Source organism: Zerene cesonia, chromosome 15 (genome assembly GCF_012273895.1).
Source record: "Zerene cesonia ecotype Mississippi chromosome 15, Zerene_cesonia_1.1, whole genome shotgun sequence".
In the NCBI taxonomy this organism is placed as follows: Eukaryota; Metazoa; Arthropoda; class Insecta; order Lepidoptera; family Pieridae; genus Zerene; species Zerene cesonia.
In genome coordinates, this window is record NC_052116.1 from 8,918,290 (window position 1) to 8,941,668 (window position 23,379).

A 23,379-nucleotide genomic window follows, 5' to 3' on the forward strand; every position below is an offset into this window, starting at 1 on the left:
ATATTATGTTCTGTGGAAAACGGCAGGTTTTAGGAAAAATGCATAATTTAATATATTTTAAGACTATATTGATTGGTCCATCAATTCCAGTAGTATCATGTAGTGTAAACATATCATATAATCAGTTCAGCCATCGTTCATGAAATAGCTACTACGTAAGATCAGTTTATTAGACAACATGTGGGTCAAATAATCCAACATACGAAAGTTTTTTTGCATTCTAAGCCTTTTCTTTAAGTATAAACCGAGTTCATACATCACACAATTCATCAAGCTCAAAAAAACATAAACAATAGCACATCATTAATCAGCATTAACTAGGACACTGGAAGAGAATTATTCCCCACATTACTGCGTAAAACCCAAAGGGCCGAAATCTGCGACCGCTTGACTTGTATAATTCCACCACATTATTATAAGAACTCTTTTGTACGGAAAAATATGATTATGTCGGAACGAGCCGGCCGTGCTATTGTCCTTTCGATTTTTTCCACAAAAAAATCCAATATGGCCGCCATTCTAAGCTCTGGCGGGAAATTAAAAATGTCGCAATTCAGCGGTCACCGCTTTTTTATTTGTGGAAATATGTTGACGTTTGAAAAAGGCCCGTCTTGCGAATCTGGCTACACTTTTACTGTTATTTCTGTGCTATCTTGTGAAATATTGTTTTTAGTTCGCAGTGCCGGTGGATGATATTGCATTTCTAATGGGAAACTGGGTTAGATAAAACAAAAAGTTCGCTATCGTGATAATATCAATAGCAAAATACTTTAGAATAAAATATTTCTATGAAATCTGTAAACATATCGAATGGATTTTAATAAAACCAGTGCGAAATGTTAAAACTATATAATGATGATTCTTTACATGAATAAATGATGACTAATTACTCGGCAATGATGAAGTTTTTAATAGGGTAATAAGTCGTAAAAAACATGGACTATTTTTGGATTAAATCGTGATAAACGATCAAACGACAAATCGAATCATTTCCTCTTTAAAATATTCGTTTAGATTCATAAAGGCTAATTTACAAAGTACAAAGACACCAAAAACAAAGAAAAAAGTAAGTAAGTAAAACAAACACAATTCAAAATTTAATAATTTATTCTACTTCTTAGCATTCTCTTCTTTAAGTAACTGATAGACGAAAGAGAAGTCTTTCTCTCCGTAGCCGCGGGATTGCACAATGCGGTAAAGCTGCGTCGCGACCGCCCCGAGCGGGATGGGTGACCGGATGCCGAGAGCCATGCCACTTGCTAACTCTAAGTCCTGTAATAGAGAGGCCAAGGCTTTATGGAGGACAATTTAGGATTTATTCTTAATTTACAATTGATTCATGGGTAAAAATATAAAAGAATGCAAAGCGTGTATTTTTTTCTATACTTTAAAAATTTCTTATGTTGTCAATTCGCAGTAAAATACATAGTTACGAGAATAAAAGTTGATCACAACTCGAATCAGACATTTTTATAATATACATAGATGTATATTCTAAATTTTAGAAAAACTAAATTCTCATAGAATTACGTAGAAATGAGTATATAAGTAAGAACATTATAGCAAGAGCACACGTCAGTCCCACTGGGCTTTAGAACGTGATATATCATATTATATGACCCTTCGTGTAGAGAGATTCAAGTCATCTATTTGTAACAAATTTATTAGTAAGACTTTTCTAGAACATAATGAGAATCGGGGCAAAAGATACTGAACGGTTTGAGAAAATTATAGGCAATTTGGTTTTAGTAAAACATAGGAAGACAATATATAAATAAAACTTATTATCATGGGGGGTATTATTTCCTTATGGTCTGCAATCGACTTTACGCCTGCCCAAATGTTTATGACCCACCAGCTCCATTACCGACGGTGACATAAAAAAACTCATTTGCTAAAAAATGGTTCATCTAATTCCAAAAGCATTAAGTATATAAAGAATATATGTTATTTGTGTATTAGGTGCCCAAATTAATCTACAAACGAAATCAAATCAATTTATTCCCGATAGCAATTTTTACAAATATTACCAGCAAAATTACAATCTTCCTAAAACTGAATGAGTTTGTTTAAATTGAAAAAATGTCGTTTTGTCCTTTCTTACTTAAAATTATAATGTCATTTTAATAGTATATTCTACTAATAAACTAATAAAATAATAATAACTGCCTCGTAATGGTTATGATATCTGTAAATTTAATGGAATAAAAAGCAAAGATTGAAGAATAAAGAGAAAAAATAAATAAAAAAAATCACTCGCCTTAACCATTAATTCATTCTTGAAGCCGCCATCATAGTTCCTGCTGGAAGGTGCGGTGGGGACGAGCCCGGGGACGGGGCAGTACACCTCCGTGGACCAGGAGCGAGCTGACGAGTTGTTTAGAACATCCAGCAGTACTTTCGGGTCTAGACCCATTCTGGATGGTGGAAAGACGATGTGTGAATGATGTTACATTTAAAAGGCTGTGTTTAATATTATTTTTATTTCGTATTAAGAATTTACTGCGATTCTACACAACAGTCAGTTGATAACAAATTAAAGCCAGTCACAAAGACTTTTAACAAAGTGAGGGTAGTTGGGTCGACATTGAATAATCAAGGCACAATCCGTACGAATGCGTCACGTTTCTAAGTGATTCGACATTTTATAGGATTCGATAGCTAAATCAGTTTTGAAAAGTTATGAAAAGCGACATCTGTATCTTTACTGACAACTAAAAAATATTACTATTAAAAATATAGGATATTTAAATTCATTTAACTGAAACGGCTGAAGTTATATTGATGAAGCAATCCAATATAGTCACATTACAAACAGAGGATGATAATTCCGTTGTTTACGTGACTGTAGTCATTCTACTTATATTATAAACACAAAAGTTTGTAAGTATGGATGGATAAATGTTTATTACTCTTTTACCTAAAACTACTGAATTACAGTACAAAAAAAATCTGTTTAACTTTATTTTTCATTCTATTTATGTCTGTGGCATATTTACAAAAGATAAATTCAAAAGACAATTAAATGATACTTAAAAAATTTATTAACATAAATGTTTTAAGGCACAGAAGGTCAAAGAAATAAACCAAAGAAGTTTGAGTCTGTACGTAGGTAAGTCATTCAAGAAGTATTCCAACTTAACTGGTGCCAGATTAAAACTTCAGTAACTTAATATAACTTTGATTAACAGTCAAATAATCTCTGATTTACGCAAATCTTAACCGAAATGACGCAAACCCCGACGCCTTTAATAAAAACCTTCAACCCTTTGATTTACATATAAATATGATTGGGCTTTCGAAGATACTCTTTGAGCCTTGCCGACTGAACTTGGAACAAACGCAACCTATAATACACCCTTACAACTCCCAATAAGGTCGCAATTCGTTTGACATTATCCTATCTCTGTGATCAGGGAATTACCTACGATTCAATGTATCTTGAACCTTATTGTTAACAAGTTACGGTATAAAATTGAACACAACACCGATGTCAATGTTGGGTCTAGCCTGACTCAAACTCCTTTCACTGATAAAAGTAAAGAAATCGATAAGTTATGACTGACTTTGGACGACCTGATTATAAAAATATTTCATCGTTTACATAAAATGCGCATCTTAGATATCGTTCAAAAGTTTTGCGACAGCGATTAAATTTCTTTTGTTTGCATTTTTATAAAATCTTTGTTCAAGATTAGTTTAACAAGTCAAATATTGAATAAGTTTTAGGGTTATATTTTAGTTTAATTGGTTTTATGTTAGCAAATGCATCAATATAACTATCAGATTACATTTAATATTGGTAAAGAATTTGTAATCATTCATTTTACATAGCTTTGATAAAATTATTACTAACTTTATTCCAAATTTTTGTCAATCACCTCAACGTCACATCCAAAATTGCTTCTAAACAAGAGAGGAAATTATTTTTGTTTCCATCAAACGAAAACCCCGTCTAAATGTTTGAGCTGCGCGTAACTAAGCGTTTTTAATCTTTAAAAGTTTAAATATGTTCTAATTGATAGCTGTCTACCATTGGATTAGTATATTTTCTGATAATATTATTTTTGGCTAACGTGAACCAATCTTTGAGTTCACCAACAAATCTTATTTCATAAAAGTCTGTTTATTTTTAATCTTCTGGGAATTGAAAATTCTTAATTTGAATTTTATGGGATCTAATTGAAATTTTAAAACTAAACTTTTAAATGTGAGTTGAGGTGGTACTTTATTGGGATGAATGTAGACTTACTATTAATTTAAAGACATAAAAACGATTGAATAAAAAGTTATGAAAAATAGTCAGGACAAGAATAAGCTTAATAAAGATACAGTTAAGATAGTATATCGTTTTATAAAACCAAAAGATGAGGACTATGGAAGAACGACATGATGGCATCCTAATAAAATGCCTAGGGACCTAATAAGGGTTTGAATCCTGTTACCAGATAAAAATTATGTCCTAGTGATTGTTAGGATGCATACAACAAATTTTGCTTAGTTTGAAAATCAATAATTTCCTGCAAAGATTCCAGACATGTCAGCTGAATAATAGAAAATATATCATATATAATGCTATTTGAGTTTATAATTGAGTGATCAGTGAGTGTTTCGCAGATTATACTGATGAAAAATACGGTACGCAATGAGGAAAATAACAACAGAAAATCGAAAATCACCAAAAAGCACCCCAGCGGGCTCAAGCACGCCAAGTCCCCGAACCGCCTAACATTAGTACGTGACGAAGCCGACATTTCATTGTAAAGCTGAGCAAATTAACAATAATGAGGCAGTGACTTGGACACTTGCAAATTACAAACTTCCCCCGACCTTCGTTTGTTTTGACGTGACGAATGTACGGAATTTGTTCGACGCTATTATTTATTTCGTTGATGCTCTAAGTACCGGTTGGGAAAATGAACAGATATATTATGTTTGTGTGTCGTTCTTGCTTGAAGAACACCATAAATATATGGCTAACTGATCTGTTTGGTTAGCTATATATTTATGGCTAACCAAATAGATAAGGTTTGTTTAAAATACTTCTATTAGGTACTATAACTTTTTAATCGGGACAAGCACGCTATTGATATCTCTCAAAGAAACTAAAATTTCAGTCTGGGCAGTGATTTGAATAATGTCTCAGAAGACTGAATTCAACTTCATCAGAGAAAGATAATCTGTTCTAGATTTCACCGGGAAAATGAGACATTCCTGGCAAAGTAACTTAAGTATATAGACCATATCCATTTCCTTACCCTTCCCAGTTATTTCCTTTCTTCGTTGCATCAATTATTTCCTCATCCCAAAGCGGACAAGACATTTTTAGGAAGACATTTACATATCCCACCTCTGCAAATGTTCATGGGTGGTGGCGCTATTACATAAAACAGAACTTTCATATATCTGTTCTTATTCCAAATACTCACTTGATACCCATATTCATGCACTCAGCAGTGGCCATGCCAGTGATGCCCATGAGCATGTTATTGGCCAGCTTGGCCACTTGTCCAGAGCCGATGTCGCCACAGTGGAACTGCTTTGCTCCCATTGCTTCCAGCAGAGGCAAGGATCGGTCGAAGTCCTGCTTCCTACCGCCGGCCATGAAGGCGAGTGTGGCGTTCTGAGCGCCCATCACACCTGGAATGTAGTAGATATACGGTAGTTTACGGACACTTTTATAACTAAATAAAAGTTTATGAACATTTGGTTTATGCCATAGCGGGCGACTGAGCTGGTGGTTCGCCTGATAGTAAGCGACCACCACAGGCCATGAACATTCGCACAGGTGGTGACTCTGCGAATGCGCTGCCCGCATTTAAGGGGGGGGATTAGATAAGGATTGACAACTGGAAATCAGAAATAAACTGGCAAGGGCGAGGAAGAGGAAACGGGTGTTTTAGAACAATTCATGCATGGAGTAAATGTTTTCGAATGTATCCCGCGAAGCTTTTTCCCAGAATTCGCAAAGCGTATGCCTCCAATGAAATTCAATGAAATACGTTTATTTCATATACGATATTTCATATTCGATACAATCTATATACATCATACTCTAAATTACTTGGCATTTTCATAGATACTTCAAGATATAAAACATATCATAGTATGAACTTAACATAATTAATTATATAACATAATACTGACGCAAACAGTATGACGTGTATTTGTTTTGCCAGAAGAGTTTACATCAATCCAGAAGTATAAATATCAACTTAGTCAAACATCAAACACAATTTATCAGTTAAGCCTTGTTTAATGCTTTGAACATTTCATTCCATAAAAATGTTAAGTCATCCTTTCTTTTCGAGAACGTTCTTAAAAACGATAGAAGGTTCTTAATTCTTATAATAATATTGTCTATAAAATTAAGAAAACACTGGTCTTATATTCCCATTTTTTTAAATAAGTTTCAACTCATTAGCATAAAGTTATATCATATAACGCATGTATTCGTATATGATAAATGCATTTTATATCAGTATTAGCGTAGGCAAAACGATAAATAATAATTTGTTTTCTGCAATAACGTCACACACGCTTGCAACATTAATTAATATTGCTTTAGATAATTATCGAAAAAAAAGATATCAGTATTTAAAATATACTTTATCAGTGATTACATCTTTATTTACCAAAATCGAGTCGCTTTTTAAACCGAATTCAAACAAGGAAAAGATTAATTCGACTCTATTTCTTTTTTTTTCATATTTTTTGAATTCTATAATTTTTAATAGCATTTTAAATGCCTATACAGTTTTTTATTTGGTCTTGATATGATTTGAAGCCGATTTATTGTGTTAAAAATAAGTTCTTCAGGCAAATTGAAATTGTAAGATACATGTAACCAATATAATCGAGTTTAGAACTTATCGAAATAGACTACTTCGAATAACAGCCAATAATGAGACCTCACTCTTATCACAACCATCTAAGCAGTCCCTGTTACATTAGTTTTGTGAATAATTTATTCGTCTATTTAGACAGAGTTAATACATAAAACGACAGCTTATGATAAGTTAGTCATAATTACGTTGTTATCGCAGTCATTGGAATTATCTCGAATTTGTGTAAACAATATTATCAGTTATCAGTAACTGAAACCACACGCGAATAGAAATACATTTTGTATTTGTGTCTATGGTGTTATAAATTTGGGGAGACAATACAATGGAGCTTAGATACAGCAGTATCATTGGTAGTGGAGTAGCTAGAACGGAAATTTAATTCCTAAAATGTTTTAATAGCAGACTTCATATTACAAAAATAGGCTATAATTCAATTTATTAAAAAACCGGACAAGACATGGAATTACGTTCAAGAGAACAAAGGGTCAAAATAAATCATCATGATCAAAATAAAGTATAGATAACTTCCTCTTTTTTGTTTTTCGCATCTCTTCGGCTGACAGCTAAAAACACACTTTAGAACTTTTTTCAAAATATAATAATAAAAAAAACTAAACTAACTCCAAATTCTCAAAACTCAACTAGATTTAAAAGGAACTTGGAAGGCTCGAGCATTCAAACAAAAAAAGAATCATAAAAATCGGTTCACCTGATAAAACGTAAGAAGTAACAAACAAAAAATACAGTTGAATTACTGTTTTTTGGAGTCGGTTAAAAATGCGCTTACAAACTCAAACCCTACTTGAACCTAGTACCTCCTGAAACTGGAGCATCGATGAAACCCTTCCCCTTCTCAATCGCAACAGGGAATATTTGTTTCGGCACGTTGGGGTCCACTGTGCTGGAGTCGATTAGCAGAGATCCTTTGGGCACCTGGAAATTTATTAATTATATTTTTTTATTCATGCCGTGAGTACTGTATACTATCCCACATATGCATTTGATGATACATTTTACAAGGAAACTACACTGTCAGGTTTGGGCTTGCGCCTTTTTAGATTTCTCGTCTTTACTTTCTCGTACTAGCTTAAACGTATGAAATGTTTGGATGTAAACTAAATATTCCTTCTCGATATGTCGAATTACAAGTGTAGATTTGTGACAACCAATTCTCCTGCTCAAATTTGGTATTTCTTGACTGTCATGTAATGTAAGCTTTATCAATAGATTATTTATAAATCGATGACTTTGAAAGGTAATTTTTTTATAACCCATTGAATAAAGTTTACCTTATAGGTAAGTTAACCCTAAGGAAGGAAAGAAAAGAAAAAAAAGGAAGGAAGGTAAGGTAAAGTTTACCCTAAAAAAATTATTTCTATGTCTACATAAAAGGCATCGGCAAAGGCATTAAGATTAACTGAATAAAAAGTTTGATCTATAACGAAAATACTGCGTTTTAACTAATTCCACATACGTATGTATATCTACATTACATCTTAATGCTCATTCCACGCGTTTCTTGTGAGGAATATTTTTCCTTTTCTTTAAACATTTATCATTAACCAGAGCTAGCGTTAAAGCATTATGTTACATAATAGCTTCTAGCTACACATTCCTAAGACGACCTGGGTGACAAAAGCTTCAGTTACCTAACAAACTATAGATTTAGACAAACTCACATGGTCAACAACTCCATCCTTCCCCAAGTACGCGTCGAGCACGACTTTATTACTGGGTAAGATTGACACAACGACATCAACCCCATCGACCGCTGCAGCGATTGAGCTGGCGCTTGATACTCCGTTCTTGGCGGCTGAGTTCAGCGCTTCTTTAGATGGATCGTAGCCGCGGACGTTGAAACCCTGGAAATTATGGAGATAGGAATAGGTCACTGATTGTCGTTTTTACACCATTTTACTTAAATTTTCAAAAATTGTCATTTTAGCTAACACTTTGCTAAATAGAATATATAAAAAAATGCCATGAAGCCAAACAAACTATAAGTTTGTAAGGATATTAAAAACTTTAGTATAATCATTAACAGCTTTATATTGTACACAAATAATGGTACAGTAATTACGTATTTCACTGATATGCTGTTTTAAAAGAGTGTTAGTTTTTTAAAACCGTTTATTATCTGTATCCACAATGGACTTGAAGTCTCAAATCATTTACCATAAATTCGTTGAACATTCTATTTAACGACCATTTCAAAATGTATTCCTATTAGCCGTCTCTTCAGGTGACATTTTCATATTATTGTCATCATCATCATCATCATCATCATCAGCGCATATATGTTCCCACTGCTGGGACACAGGCCTCCTATGAGGGTTCAGGCCATAATCCACCACGCTGGCCAAGTGCGGGTTGGCAGATGTCACATGTCGTCGAACTTTCGATTCTCGGACATGCCGGTTTCCTCACGATGTTTCCCTTCACCGTTTTAAGCAGTGGTAATGTTATCTACATGTGCAGATAAATTGAAAAATCAATTTATTTCCTGCACGCTCGCCCGGTCTCGAACCCCGACTTATCAATTTTGAAGTCCGAGGTTCTCACCACTGAGCCACCACTGCTTTTTTTGCATATTATTGTGTAATACTTTATTGGACAGATAAGTGTTAAGCATGGATTGAAAAATCAGCCCCTAACGTAAAAATAAATATATTATAACGCAGTTTCAGGGAAACATATAAATAATCGCCTAAAATATTGAATACAATTTTAAAAATATTTAAGAGCATACCGCCAAAAAGAATATTCAGCGTCATCCATCTCTATAATCTCTTTATCTTAAGAAAAGTTTCCTCCAATGCCATAACATTAGAATACACAGTCGTCGCACACATCATAAAAAATATATTACCTAATAAATAAACGTATATTAAACTAGAGATCCGCTTCGGCTTGCTTGGACCGCTTGGTTCTTATGCCAAGTCACTCCGTAAAGATACAGCTTTCAAATGGTGAAAGAATTGAAAACGGTCTAGTAGTTTTCATATGACATTATAAACATACGAACAAAAATACAAATATTTCTTCTTTACAATGGTTTAGAACTTTCACTCTAATACCATTACAATAGATTTTACAATCCACGCAAATACAACAAAACATTATATAACCTAATAATGAATACATAGTAACATTATCACGCTTGCATCCATGTCGAGGGGTCAGCGGACTTTTTTATCGGAGACATAACAATTAAATAAATTAGTTGTAAGATAAAAATGGTCCTCCTGACCGAATTTCGCCAATGTTGATTAATCTTGATAGAAAGTGGATATTTTCTCAATATGATAAAAGTAATTAAAAAAAATTATAAAAAAACCCTTTAATGATAGTCAAAGAATATTCTCTCACTTGCTCGTATACAGGGAATACGTAAGAAATAATTTGATGCTGGCAATCCTAATCAGATCATAAGATAAACTCGACAAATTAATGCCAAATTAATTGATATGTGTACAAAGTAAAGCTGATTAAAATTTGTGTTAAAAGAATATATTATTTAAGGAAATGAAACATTCGAAATCAGCATTTCATAAAAGGACAAAATCAGCGAGTTTTTAATCATTAAAAGGCAACCATTTTCCAATTTCATTACATTACTATAAACTATGCAATATTTTATTTTTTGGTTTTACGCGAGTATTATACATTAAGAAATTGACGAAATTTTTAACAAATTAAAATGGTATTTACGTTATTTAAACCGACACTTTACAGCGAGCGGATAGGTAGACTGAAAGAGCGGTGACGTTTAAAATCCTTAAAACATTGTATCTAAGCTACTTAATTGTAAAAATTTCCATCCATGATCATTCATTTCATGAACGCCAGTATCACCATGTTCCGCCAGATGCATTACAATATCTTCGTAAAGCGAACCTTTAACTAACCTTGATGTAACGCAAAAAGCACCATCTGCATTATTTAACATAATCTTTGCATAAATTGAAAAGATTTTAATTTTAAATATCCGTGAAAGCAGCGTTAAATTAGCTTCTTGGTTTTTTATTTTTAATTCAATGTATTTTATGAGCTGCGCCCTTTAAACATTTTCAACTCCCACAAGATCTGATTTCATTATGAATTAAGTCTTTGTTTATTAAAATGGAACGTGAGTACGCTGGTCGTTTTATTTTAGATTTTATTATTTGAGAAATAAATGATGATAAAGTAGCTATCCCGGCCGCGGCTTCGCCCGTGTGAGGAAGGTAAAAATAGACAGTTAGTTCCCGCTTTCCTAGAATTTCGGGGATAAAAGCTATCCTTTACCCTATCTCGGAGCTTCAACTGTCTTTTAAATAATGTTATAACAGATCTTCAGGCAGGCAGAATTACTATCGCATTTGTAAGGTCGGTGACAATGCAATTATTTCATGATTTTATCTAATAATTCTGATTAGGATCGCGAGGATTAAACAATCTCTACGTAAACTCTGTATAAGGCTAAGTAAGAAAATTTGATTGACTCTATCATTAAAACGTGTTTTTATATTATTTTTATTTAAAATATTCATTACTTCATTCATACAATAAGAAGCTTGATACGAATAGTACCTATGTTGTTAACTGTGCTCTGCTAACAACTATTTCCGTCATCGTTAATAATAATTAGAATTTTGTGATAATTAATTGGAATTGTTTTTGTAATCAATTTTAACAAACACGTTCGTAACAGTCAAACAAACAAACATATACTCGTATATACCCATACTACGATTCATTGTATCTAAGACATTAAAAACTAAGCGTACTTTTATGTATTCAAAAATATCACAAAATTATATTTGTTTAGAAAACAAATTAGGTTTTTACATAAGCAAATATAATTAAATGTGTTATCTCAAGTTTTTTATTACGTAATGTTAATACTAACAGATAAGAAATACGCATTGTTCCACCTTTATTTGTCCTAATTTTGGCCTAGCAACAAACTGCCACATATATGTTATTATGTAATTACAATGTAAGTTTTCAAGCGACTTTCCAAAAATTAAGGAAGTTCTAAATTTGAATTTTTTGTTTTCGGCTTTGTGACTCGATAGCTCTGTGGGTATTCATCCGATTGACGTGATTTTTTTGTGTTTGATAGGGAATTGTTCCATTTTAGAATTTGAGTAGTCCCGCCCCAGGGACCTTTGTGGATTTTGTAGAAAAGAATTATGAAGAATATATAATAATATTTGAATCGTTTCCGTGTAAAGATATTTTAACCAAATAACTGTGATAGAGCTTGACCGATTTTTATGTTTTTTTGCGTATATTTTCATCATTTGCGACCTACCCAGGCCTGAAAATAAATCGTTAGTCGTTTGCTATTATTCATTTTAAGCCTAATTAAGAAGAGTGTCCTGGCAGACAAAAATTTGTTGTATCAGCTTGTGATTATATAAGATGTTTTTGAACACGTGGTTCGTTTGACATTGAATTTTAATTTTGCATGTCAAATGAGGTTAAATTAATGTAAATAATGAAGTGTCGCTCGTTTTATAATGATTTAGATAGAAATTGGGCCATGGAAATGGACAATAGTATGTCATTTATGGTTATGAAATTTCTCCGATTCGACTCTTAATCCTACTAATATTATAAATGCGAAAGTTTGTAAGGATGTGTGTGTGTGTTTGTTGCTCTTTCACGCAAAAACTACTGGACCGATTACAATGAAATTTGGTACGTAGACAGCTGGACAACTCGATTAACATATAGGCAACTTTATCCCGATATTCCTACGGGATACGGACTTACGCGGGTGAAACCGCGCGGTGCAGCTAGTATGATATAACCAGCTTAATTATAAACTTAATACTTATCTAATAATATCGGTAATAACAAAGTACTTGTGAGGATATTTTTCTGTTTGTAACCAAAAAACAGCCTGAATGTTGGTACAAAAATATTTCACATCTGTTCCAATGACTGTTTACTCCATGTTATCTACTTTCTCCCCTCAGACCAAAGCTTTCCATGTCCACATGCATGTCAGCTTATAATGGCAATTTCGTAAAAAGCATCTGCTATTCGTTTTTATCACACAACAGTTCTTCAATGCTAAGTGCACATTAACCAGAAATGAATAAGTTACGACAAAGTGGACTGACATACAGCCAAACAGAACAGGTACTGCAAGAAAATGATCCTCCTAAGCCATAGTTAGTAAAAGGTTTACGCTTTTTACAATCCAATGTCTATTTAAGGTACATTTTGTAAAAACATTTTAGCTTTGTCCTGTCTTAGAGATTTTTTTTTCTCTTACAAAACTATTTGTTATTTTTCCAAAACCATATCAAATATTCCCGAGACTTTAAAGCTTAGAATACAGTAGTTTACCGTACTAGTTTCTATCCATCGTAATTCATAATGGAGTATGTAGTATTCATATCAAGATATTAGATAACTATTTTCTATAGACTAAAAATGTATATCTCGTTTTAGTAGGGCCTAGATGTCTTATCAGCTTCTTGTCTTAAGAGAAAAAATTATAAGGGAATTAGAAATGTAATAATACCATAAAGCCATTTAAGACACTGTGGTACTTATGCACCATCACATACCTACCTGACTTCACATATCATATAATCTGACAGAAGCTGAGCAAGATTAGGTGCCGGATAGACATTTATTAATAAGTGGTCAAAAGTAATATATTCACATAAGTACATGGATCACTTTGTACAGTTTTTTTAGCTTCATTTTTTTAGTATTAAATCATATAAGCACATAATGTAATAGGAATAGAATATATATTATTTATCGAGGTTACTGAGGCCACAATTTTAAATTCACATGTAGTATTTACGTAGGTATTTAGGTATGTAATTAAGCATACACACAGTACCTTTTTCACGAGATTTGCCGCCATAAATCCCCCCATGTTCCCAAGGCCAAGGAAAGCCACATTTTTGTCACTTTTCGAGCTGTACGACCTGCTTGTTGTTAAGAAACACCGGCTGACGCGGGCCGCCATTTTGAATTTATTAATAACACAACCGGCCGCGGCGCGTACGCACTGAGACTGAATAAAATGTCAGAATGGCGCGATTCTTGTTATTATTCCAAATTCAAATGACGCGAATTATCATTTTCGATTTCATTTCAATGTTAATTAGATAACAGGTATGTTTGAGGTTAGTTTGGTCGCCACACCCACGTTTTGGACAGATTACTGAACCATTATTCAACAAAATGAAAATTATTGACAATACAATTTAATTAACTTCTTAACATATGTTTCAATTAGGATGGATTATGTCGAGTAAATATATTTATCAACATATCAATTACTAGTAATTCCTTCCAATATCAATGTGTGTATATTTTTAATGGCGGGCGTTTTTGAACACGTGGGATTTTTTAAATATACACACGATTATATGACAACTAAAACTAAAATAAACTCTTTAATCTTGACCTTACTATTTGTTTCAATTCGTAGTATAATAAGTGGGTGTGGTCATCGAGAAATACACGTCTGCGCATTTGCCTTCACCAGAATTATTATTTACTAGCTGCGCCCCGCGGTTTCACACGCGTAAGTCCATATCCCGTAAGAATATCGGGATAAAAAGTTGCCTATAAGTTATTCCATTTGTTCAGCTATCTACGTACCAAATTTCATTGCAATCGGTTCAGTAGTTTTTGCGTGAAATTGCAACAAACACACCATCCTTACAAACTTTCGCATTTATAATATTAGTTGGATAGTAGGATTACAATCGAGTATAGTTATTATTTTTATCTCTTATCAATCCCACAGAGATGATCTTATTGTTGCAGTAAGTAGTGTTACGAGCCTAATTGATAACTCCGTAGGTCGAACACACCTATATACATTACTAGCTTTCCGCCCGCGGCTTCGCCCGGGGGCATTCGGTTATATCGCATAAGCCTATGGTGTTTCCCAAAGTCTGTTTGTTAAAATTAACCAATTTTATGGTGTAAGTGTGAAAGAATCTTACATGATTTTATGTTTGACAATTAGGAACTTCCATAAAATATTTCATCCCCTATTTCAAGCCCTTCAACCCTTTTTTTCGTGATAAAAAGTATCCCATGTCCTTTCCTAAGTTCAGTTCTATCTTCATACCAAAATTCATCAAAATCGTTTTTCTTTCGCATTTATAATTTTAGTACGGATGAAATGTCACTTGTTCATTTATATAACCGCGATCATTATATATTCAGAACATTCTTAACATGTCTTATATACCACGCTAAGTATGAAATTTTCAGAAATCTTATGTATTAATTAAAGAACATAGGGTATCCTCTGTAAATTTATTATACCGTGTGGAACTACGCTACAAAGCTGTTAATGTCCAATCTATAAAAATATCATAATCTTATTGAATTTGAATAACTAAATTCATTATAACTCTTTGAAAAACACAAGCATGTTATAACAGAATCTTAAGAAACAGAATCCTCGAGTGCATTTATAGAGCCTGTGCAAGATACTTTACCTTGTACTGTAATTTCCTGAGGTTTATTATATAATCAGAAAGTTGAAATCACCTGGAAATGAGGTCTAGATTTACAAAGCAATCTCTAGGTAATATCTTACTGGAGGCATGGATCTAATTATGGATTTATTCAATTTAAATATATTTCATGTTTATCTATGCTGTTAAAGTAACAGGAATATTTTAAAAAATGAGAATAAGATAAACTGGAAATCATAACACCTTTTTTATCAAAATTTTTTGAAAAAACCTTCGTAAAATACTAGCTTTACGCATGCGGCTTCGCCCGTGTAGTCGGCGTTTCCTTGGGATTTCTGTGATAAAATATATCCTTTATCCTTTTTCCCGGTTTTTAACTATTGCACAAAATATCATCCAAATCGGTTCAGTGGCTTAGACGTGAACAGACAGACAGAGTTACTTTCGTAAAAATAATAGGGATGTTCACCAGTTCCATAGTTATTGTTAACAGACCTAGACACAATGGTTCTTATTCTACATTACAATAAAATCATCTCAAATAGCAAAAACTACGCTGCGAACTGATAACCGGTATCGCTGAACAAATTCAACATATTTATTGAAATTAGTATATTTTTGGAGTCAAGGCCACTATTGTACTGCTCCACTGGTATTTGAAGTGACGTGGTTTAATAGCGAGTAGGTATTTTATTTTACGAAAACGTTTTCATATACTGGAGTACATGGTTTCGAGTAGAAACAATTTTATTTAGAAACAATTAGAAACAATTTTAAATTATTTCTTGCACGCTCGTCCAGTTTCGAACCCGCGACGTTTCGCTTTTTAACCACCACTACTCTAAAATGCATGCAACATAATTTGCAAAAAAACACATATCACTGTGCCGTTGCATTACATCAATATAAATATTCCTCTTGTTAACAAATGATAACAGATAACACGAAATTTCGTGGACCATCTAGTATGAAAAATCTATTAATAAGCCACTAAAATATAAATCACAAAAATCCCACTGAATAAGGTTTAGCAATAAGCAATAACATCATGAATAACATCAACTTGCATAATTATGCTGGTGGTTCGCCTGATGGTAAACGATCACCACCGCCCATGAACATTTGCAAAGGTAGTGTCCCTGCGAATGCGCTGCCCGCTTTTAGTGGGTAAGGGAAAAGGAACGGATTCATGACAAGAAAAAAGGAAAGGACTGGGACGGGTGAGGAAAAGGAAATAGGCCTCCGGCTCCCCCACTCACCGTACGAAACACAGTGGCATGAAACTATTTCACGCCGGTTTTCTGTGGGGGTGTGGTACTTCCCCGGTGCGAGCTGGCCCAATTCGTGCCGAAGCGTGCTCGACTCCCACAATAAAGTTTTAGACGACTTAGAGCGACATCTGTTAATGATTTGATACACTATAAAATACTTTAACAGCTATATACCGAAGAGTCACGTCGAAATAGAAAATCAAAAACGGTTAACTTCCAAGATTCTATGTCCGCAAGTAATAGATATGAACACGTGCGTCTCTTAAAATTTGTGGCACGTCTGGTTAAAATAATAAAATGGAGCGATCTCGTTTGAAATTTCATAGAAATTGAAATCTTTGACATCAGAAATACCGCATTAATCAATGCGATTTTTAATTATAAACATTGAATCGCCAAATACGTTTCTAAGCGTTATTTTAAGGCACAATTAAGGTTCTTTGGAGAGAAAAACACCGCAGTATCCAATATTTTTTTGAACATCATAAGGATTTAAACAAGCTATGTCTGTCTATCTCTTTTTCATGCCTAAACTAAATTATATAGAATAGTATTTTAATGACAGTTTAAAAAATAAGAAGATAGCGTATAAAGAGACAGTTTCTTTTCCTTTCATTTGATCTGTTCGAGCCTTTTTCTTTAAGTCAATTGTTTTTTTACTTGGATCAAGAGTAAATAAATCTTAAAAGAGGGTGATATGATTCAATGTACATTGACAGAGAGAGTATTCGATATGTTTCTTATTAATAAAATAAATTAAACTTCTATCAAAACAAGTACTTGTTGTACCCACTTTATGTCTATAATTTTATTTACGATAAAGTTAATATTTAAATATGTCATCTCATCTCAAATATATTATTTATAACTCTAATGCAAATAAATTCAGCTTAAAAGCAATTATCGAATAAGAATACACACAAAAGCAAAACTTAAACTATCTGTTGCCCGCAGCTTTGCCCGCGCGGTGTTAATAATCATTGTACAAACTTTCATCCCCTATTTTATCCTTGGAGGTAGAATTTATCAAAATCCTCTCTTAGCGGATGTTATCTACATCTATCTGCAAATTTCAGCCCGATCCATCCAGTGGTTTAGGCTGTGCGTTTATAGATCACTATATCAATCATTCACATTTGAGTTAAATATATTTAGATGAAATGTGAAAATCTCTCGCAACACCTGTCCTAAACAAAACCCTAATATGAATCCATTAAGATTGATCGTAATAATTTTAAAAGAAAAGAAAATTAACGCTTAATCATTTGACCCACTGCGAACTACGTGATATAATCTCATTAAATAAAACCAACCATAATGGGCAAGCGATCTCGCGGTATGCGTTAAGTACAATTGTGTAGGTTTTATCTTAATTATGCCTTCTTTGTGTTTTAACAATGAACTGGCTCCTAGTCAGCCATTATGGATAGCAGGGTGGCTGGTCTGTTCCGCTTTGGGCCTTGTGTACGTGGCGTATATTTTAAATGAAAATACATGAGTTGTTGACCGAATGATTCTAAGTTTCGGTTTAGCGAACCTGAAATAGAAAAATATGTAGCAACACTTAATGTTCTGTTGATCGAATGATTCTAAGTCTTTACTAAGCTTGTCTGGAACAAAATAAAATGTATCACGTACTTTATTTTCTGGTGTCGCAAAAGTATGTTATTACCCATAAATGCTGATTATAGCCTATTCTCTTCTTCTTCTACATTTGCGTTGTTATCTACTATATAATATGTTCAAAATGTTGCAATAAAACTATAATGAAATCTTTCTTTCAATTTAAACTGGAGGAAATTCTACCTATATTATATTAGTCTCTATTTAATTGATTGAATTGTGATAATTAACATATAGGGATCTAACTCGTCTGGAACTTTAATAATTATATTTGTTCAGTACCAATTATAAATACCTAAGAGAACAGACAACATGATATGGATGATATATAGCCAAAAAGGCGGCTAAGCGAATTCTTCCAAGCAATCTGTCCATTATAAGTATACCAAAATATCTTCGAATAAAAAAATGGTTGCCTGTAAAGTCGGTTTTACGGGGGAAGATTTTACGTGAAAACGTCTTTTTCTCGATAGAATATTTATTGATATGAATATTATTAAATTACACAATAGGAACAAGGAATTGAATGAAAATAAGAATTGCACAAATTTTAACTATAGAAAATATATTTTGTTTACTAAAAAGACAGAGACAGAGACACAAGCACGCGCCGATTCAATGCGCCTAATTCTCTAGTGCTGCGCGCGCGGCGGACCGATCATAGTTCGGTGACTCATCGTAACGTTACCGGGCGTTACACTTTTTCATGAGTGACTCCGAGCCGCAACCTAATTTAAGACGTTGTCACGTCAAAAGTAGCAAAACGTTTTTTTATATTACTTTCGTACACTCAACCAAATTAAATTAGATGCAAGCGGAACCCTACAGCCAGTTTAGACTCTGCCATCGTTTACCGCTTGATTAATGTAATAATTAACGGGCCGATGGATTTCGTAATAATACGAAACAAAAGTAACCATTGTTAGCTTTTAACTTACCTGCCACAAAGGGAATGTGGGAATACGGGCTTTTGTCTCATAAATTTCAATTTTACACAACGTGTTTTAGCAAATTTGCCGATTGATAAATTTGCCTTCATATTTGTGATAGGCGATTTATTTTTGAATAAATGTATGTTATGTTAGTACTTAATGGGCGCGATAAGTTATTAATGATGCCATTATTGCCCAGTATTTTGCAATATACCTAATTTATATCATAATTACGGTAATATGTTCATACTAATATAGCATCGTGCTTGCAAATTATATTAACTAGTGGGGCTATAAATTTTCCTAGATATCCCTAATAAAATATAAAATTATTGTAAAATCGGTTGTTATCCTTGTATATAAATGGGATTCAAAATTGTAGGAAATATCAGATACAATTTTCTAAAATATATAGTTACACTATGCGTTAAGAAGTTGCAATAGCAACAAGTTTATTTTTTTGACAAATTGGTTTAGCGGTTTGGCGTCAAGAAGAGACGGATATGTCCGTCTCTTCTACTGTATATATAACTAGCTGCACCCGGCAAACGCTGTTCTGCCTAACTCTGATCATTTAGGGGAATGAAAAATAGATGTTGGCCGATTCTCATAGATACCGGATAAGCACAAAAAATTTCATCATAATCGGTCAAGCCGTTTCGGAGGAGTATGGCAACGAAAACTGTGACATGAGAATTTTATATATTAGATAGATATAGTTTCGCATTTATAATATTAGTAGGGATTCGTTACATTTAACATACGTCCCAAATGCGGTCGTCTGTAAGCTAAACCGACAAGACATTTGATAAGATTAATGCAAACATTTGGAGTAACATTAAGAGATTCTAATGGTTATATTTTACTAGCGGTCCGCCCCGGATTCGCCTGTTATATAGCCTGGAGGCTATATATGCTTCAAAGAGCTGGAATAATTTGCCTCCCCCTTTACGAAATCTTTCCTCAGTGCAATGTTTTAAAAAACTTTTCAGGTTTGTATTGCTCCAGCATCAGAAGCAATTACCTATAGGATTGCGACCTGTCGCCACGTGTTTGCGTCATTGGTACTGTTCGGAACTCTTACAATATCTTAGAGTCACACTCTGTATCTTTGCAAATTCGAATCAAATAATAGCTTACTTATTTATCTATGTATCGTATAAATACACACATTTATGTCATTTCTATTCACATAGTATATTCTCGATTTAATATTTATTACTGAATCATTACATCTGTGCAGTCTCGAGTCTCGAGTCTCCTCTGAAAATCAGTGCAGCAATATATTATATATTATTAAACAAACGCCCATATAAACGCACAAACTAACAAAAATACAAACCACTGATCTATATGAAACCTCCAAATTGGACGACAATTGATCTTTATTTAATATACAGAAATGGTTTTGTTTTAATATATTATATAGATTTCAAATACCACTTTCACCATAAAATATTCCAAATATTACAAAAATAATGTTCAAAATACATTCCGTACTCCGGGTATTCATTCTATTATTGCTTTAATTAATAATTTCCAATTGCGACGAATGTGTCACTTAATTAAATAACTACAAAATATATTATACAATTCATTATGTAAGCATAGAGATGTAGCATCCTTACATAGCAGATTTATAGTCGAGATTATTACAAGTTTTGATTTATAGCATCCGTGAGACGAGACCGAACTCGTCCTATGCGAGGCCCCAAATAATTTTTCTTCACAATTATGCTAAAAAGAACTTTTGCTATGTGTTTAAAATAAAAGATATAGGTTTACATAAAAGATATAGATGCTCCTATAAAAATTTTTGGTCTAATACTGACAGTTTGAAGGTGGTTTAGTTTTTATTAAAGATTATTATATTTATGTGTTATCCATACATAGATAAATATGAGAATGTCATAAAATACCTTTGAATAAATAAATAAAATAGACCTTATGAAACCTCATATTCCAATGCTTTAATAAAACGAAACGAAATATTGCCGAATTTGTGGAACATTCTCGAGTTATACGCTTAGAAAAACACAATATAACGATTCATTTCTGTATGTTTCTACTGGCTTGAGAGCCCCAAGTGTCTCATTACAATACCGCCCACACTCTCTTAACACCCGGCTCTGACGTGTAGTGGTATTAATAAAGCGTATCCCTGAAGATTTTAGATGATAAATAATCATTTATTACGCGAGATTTACGTCTGAAATGTTCAGGCCATCGCTCGATAATCATTACTGCATCGTTTGTTAGACACAGATGTGCCAGTCGTTTATCAAAACTTGAAGACTTGTTTTGGCGTGATGGGCGCAACATTTTACAAACGTATCTGATTATTTGCTAGCGATTTTGTTTTTATAAATGTTTGAGCATTAGAATAGAGCGTTATGTCTATAGCCTTACCTTTGAGCCTTAAGCCTTATGGATTCAGTGTAAACTCATAGTTTAAATAGTATAATATAATGTATATGGACATTGTTGCTTGCTAAAGAAAATCGATTGTATAATAAAAATCGGCCAAATGCGAATCGTACCCCTAATACTAAGGTCGCAATAGACAGACAGACGAACAGCGAAGTCTTTGTAATAGGATCTGGTTTTACCCTTTGGGTACAGAACCCAAAAGAGGTTATATGAAAGGTGTATAGTATGATAAAAAAATAAATAAATGTACAAGTCTTCTATCATTTAATATTAAAAACGTAACAATTATTCACAAATATCTTAAATAATGCGTATAATAAATTATTATCTTATAAACTTTATTATATATAGACTTTCCGCCAATGGTTTAACGGATTAGATAGGATAGATTTTCATGACATGTGATACAAGTCCTTAATAATAAAAACTTGATATGAAACTAAAATATATTCGTATTTAATAAATGCGACAGTAACTTTGTTTATCTGTTATTTTCTTATTGATAAATCTTTCATATGAATCGATCTGTAGAAAACGTCAAATTTATAATACTGGATTACGAAATTTAAAATTGTAGAAATTATAAAATGATTAATTTTGATGAATATAATATCCTCATATAATTTTTTAGTTCACGTAAACAGAATATTGTTCAAAAGTTTTTTTTTATTATTTCTTTAAGATTGTTTCTTTTTTAATTTTTTATTCGAATAAACTAAAGAAAACATAGCCTAATATAAGAGTAATGAGGAATATGACTGTGAGAAAATATAAGTACTCCTATGTCCTGTAGTGTTTCAGGCTTCTAAATGTTAATAAATGCAATATTCAATAAAACTTAATGAATTTTCAAATTACATAACATAATACTATATAACACATTTCTATATTGTAAACTGTTCATTTCCTTGCGGACAATAGAATCTTAATGTTATTATTAAAAATAAAATCAATTTCGGTTAAATAAAAATTGAAATAACACATACTGCATAGAAATCGAATCGTTACTAAATAAAGAAACAGAAAATAAAAATAAAAATATTTCCAACCAGCTCAAAACTAAAAGATCAGTCTTATAAAGGTGTTAAAGGAACTGAGGAAATTCTATATAATTAATGTAAAAACAACAAAATAAATTACAATTATTCTAAATACTTTACGCGCATCTCTATTATTTTTTAACATTTTAATTATATTTAAAGCAGAGAGCATATTTATCAAAATTGCAAAAAAGACTCTCATTTAACTAAGCATTCATATTAAAATATATTATGCAGTATTCAAAAAAAGTTGAGTATTTTTTTACTTATTCATCAAAGTAGAAAAATACTCAAAAGATATATTATGATCGTACATTACTATCTAATAAATTTAAATAAATTATAAAATGTACTATTGAAATCGCAAAACATTAAAATGGTTCAAGAAATAATATGAATTCAACTACTTATGATATAACTTCGCACGTGACTGCATGAATGTTAACCAAGATTATGAAGATAGAAAAAACATTGCTTAAAATAGATGTGTTTTCTTTCTATCTCGTAATGGCATGACGATTGTTTATGTATTTAGTGGGTTCTGTGACATGGTGTGTTTATTCAGGCCTAGAATTTATTAATATAAAAATACTTTAAACACATATAAGTAGAATTTGACTGTGTCGATAGAATACTTCGCAAATGTTCCCAAAGGAGCATTTTTGCTTCTTATTTTTATTAATGCCAAAGAAAATGTTAATTGTAAAAAAATATGTTAATTATAAGAAAATTACAGTAAAATATTAACAAGTCGATATTTTGTTATTTCAATAGCGCAT

The 23,379-nt window shown here is 32.6% G+C and overlaps 1 protein-coding gene across 1 annotated transcript; it reads right to left on the reverse strand.

The window, feature by feature from the left end:
- Window positions 1-1,089: 1,089 nt before the first annotated feature.
- Window positions 1,090-13,895, reverse strand: LOC119832613 (probable 3-hydroxyisobutyrate dehydrogenase, mitochondrial). The gene is made up of 6 exons (XM_038356296.1): window positions 13,702-13,895; window positions 8,528-8,710; window positions 7,664-7,781; window positions 5,430-5,640; window positions 2,261-2,417; window positions 1,090-1,272 (listed from the first exon to the last, which is right to left on the reverse strand). Exons 1-6 carry the CDS (start codon window positions 13,828-13,830, stop codon window positions 1,111-1,113), a joined length of 960 nt encoding a protein of 319 aa, XP_038212224.1. The 5' UTR covers window positions 13,831-13,895; the 3' UTR covers window positions 1,090-1,110.
- Window positions 13,896-23,379: the final 9,484 nt, after the last annotated feature.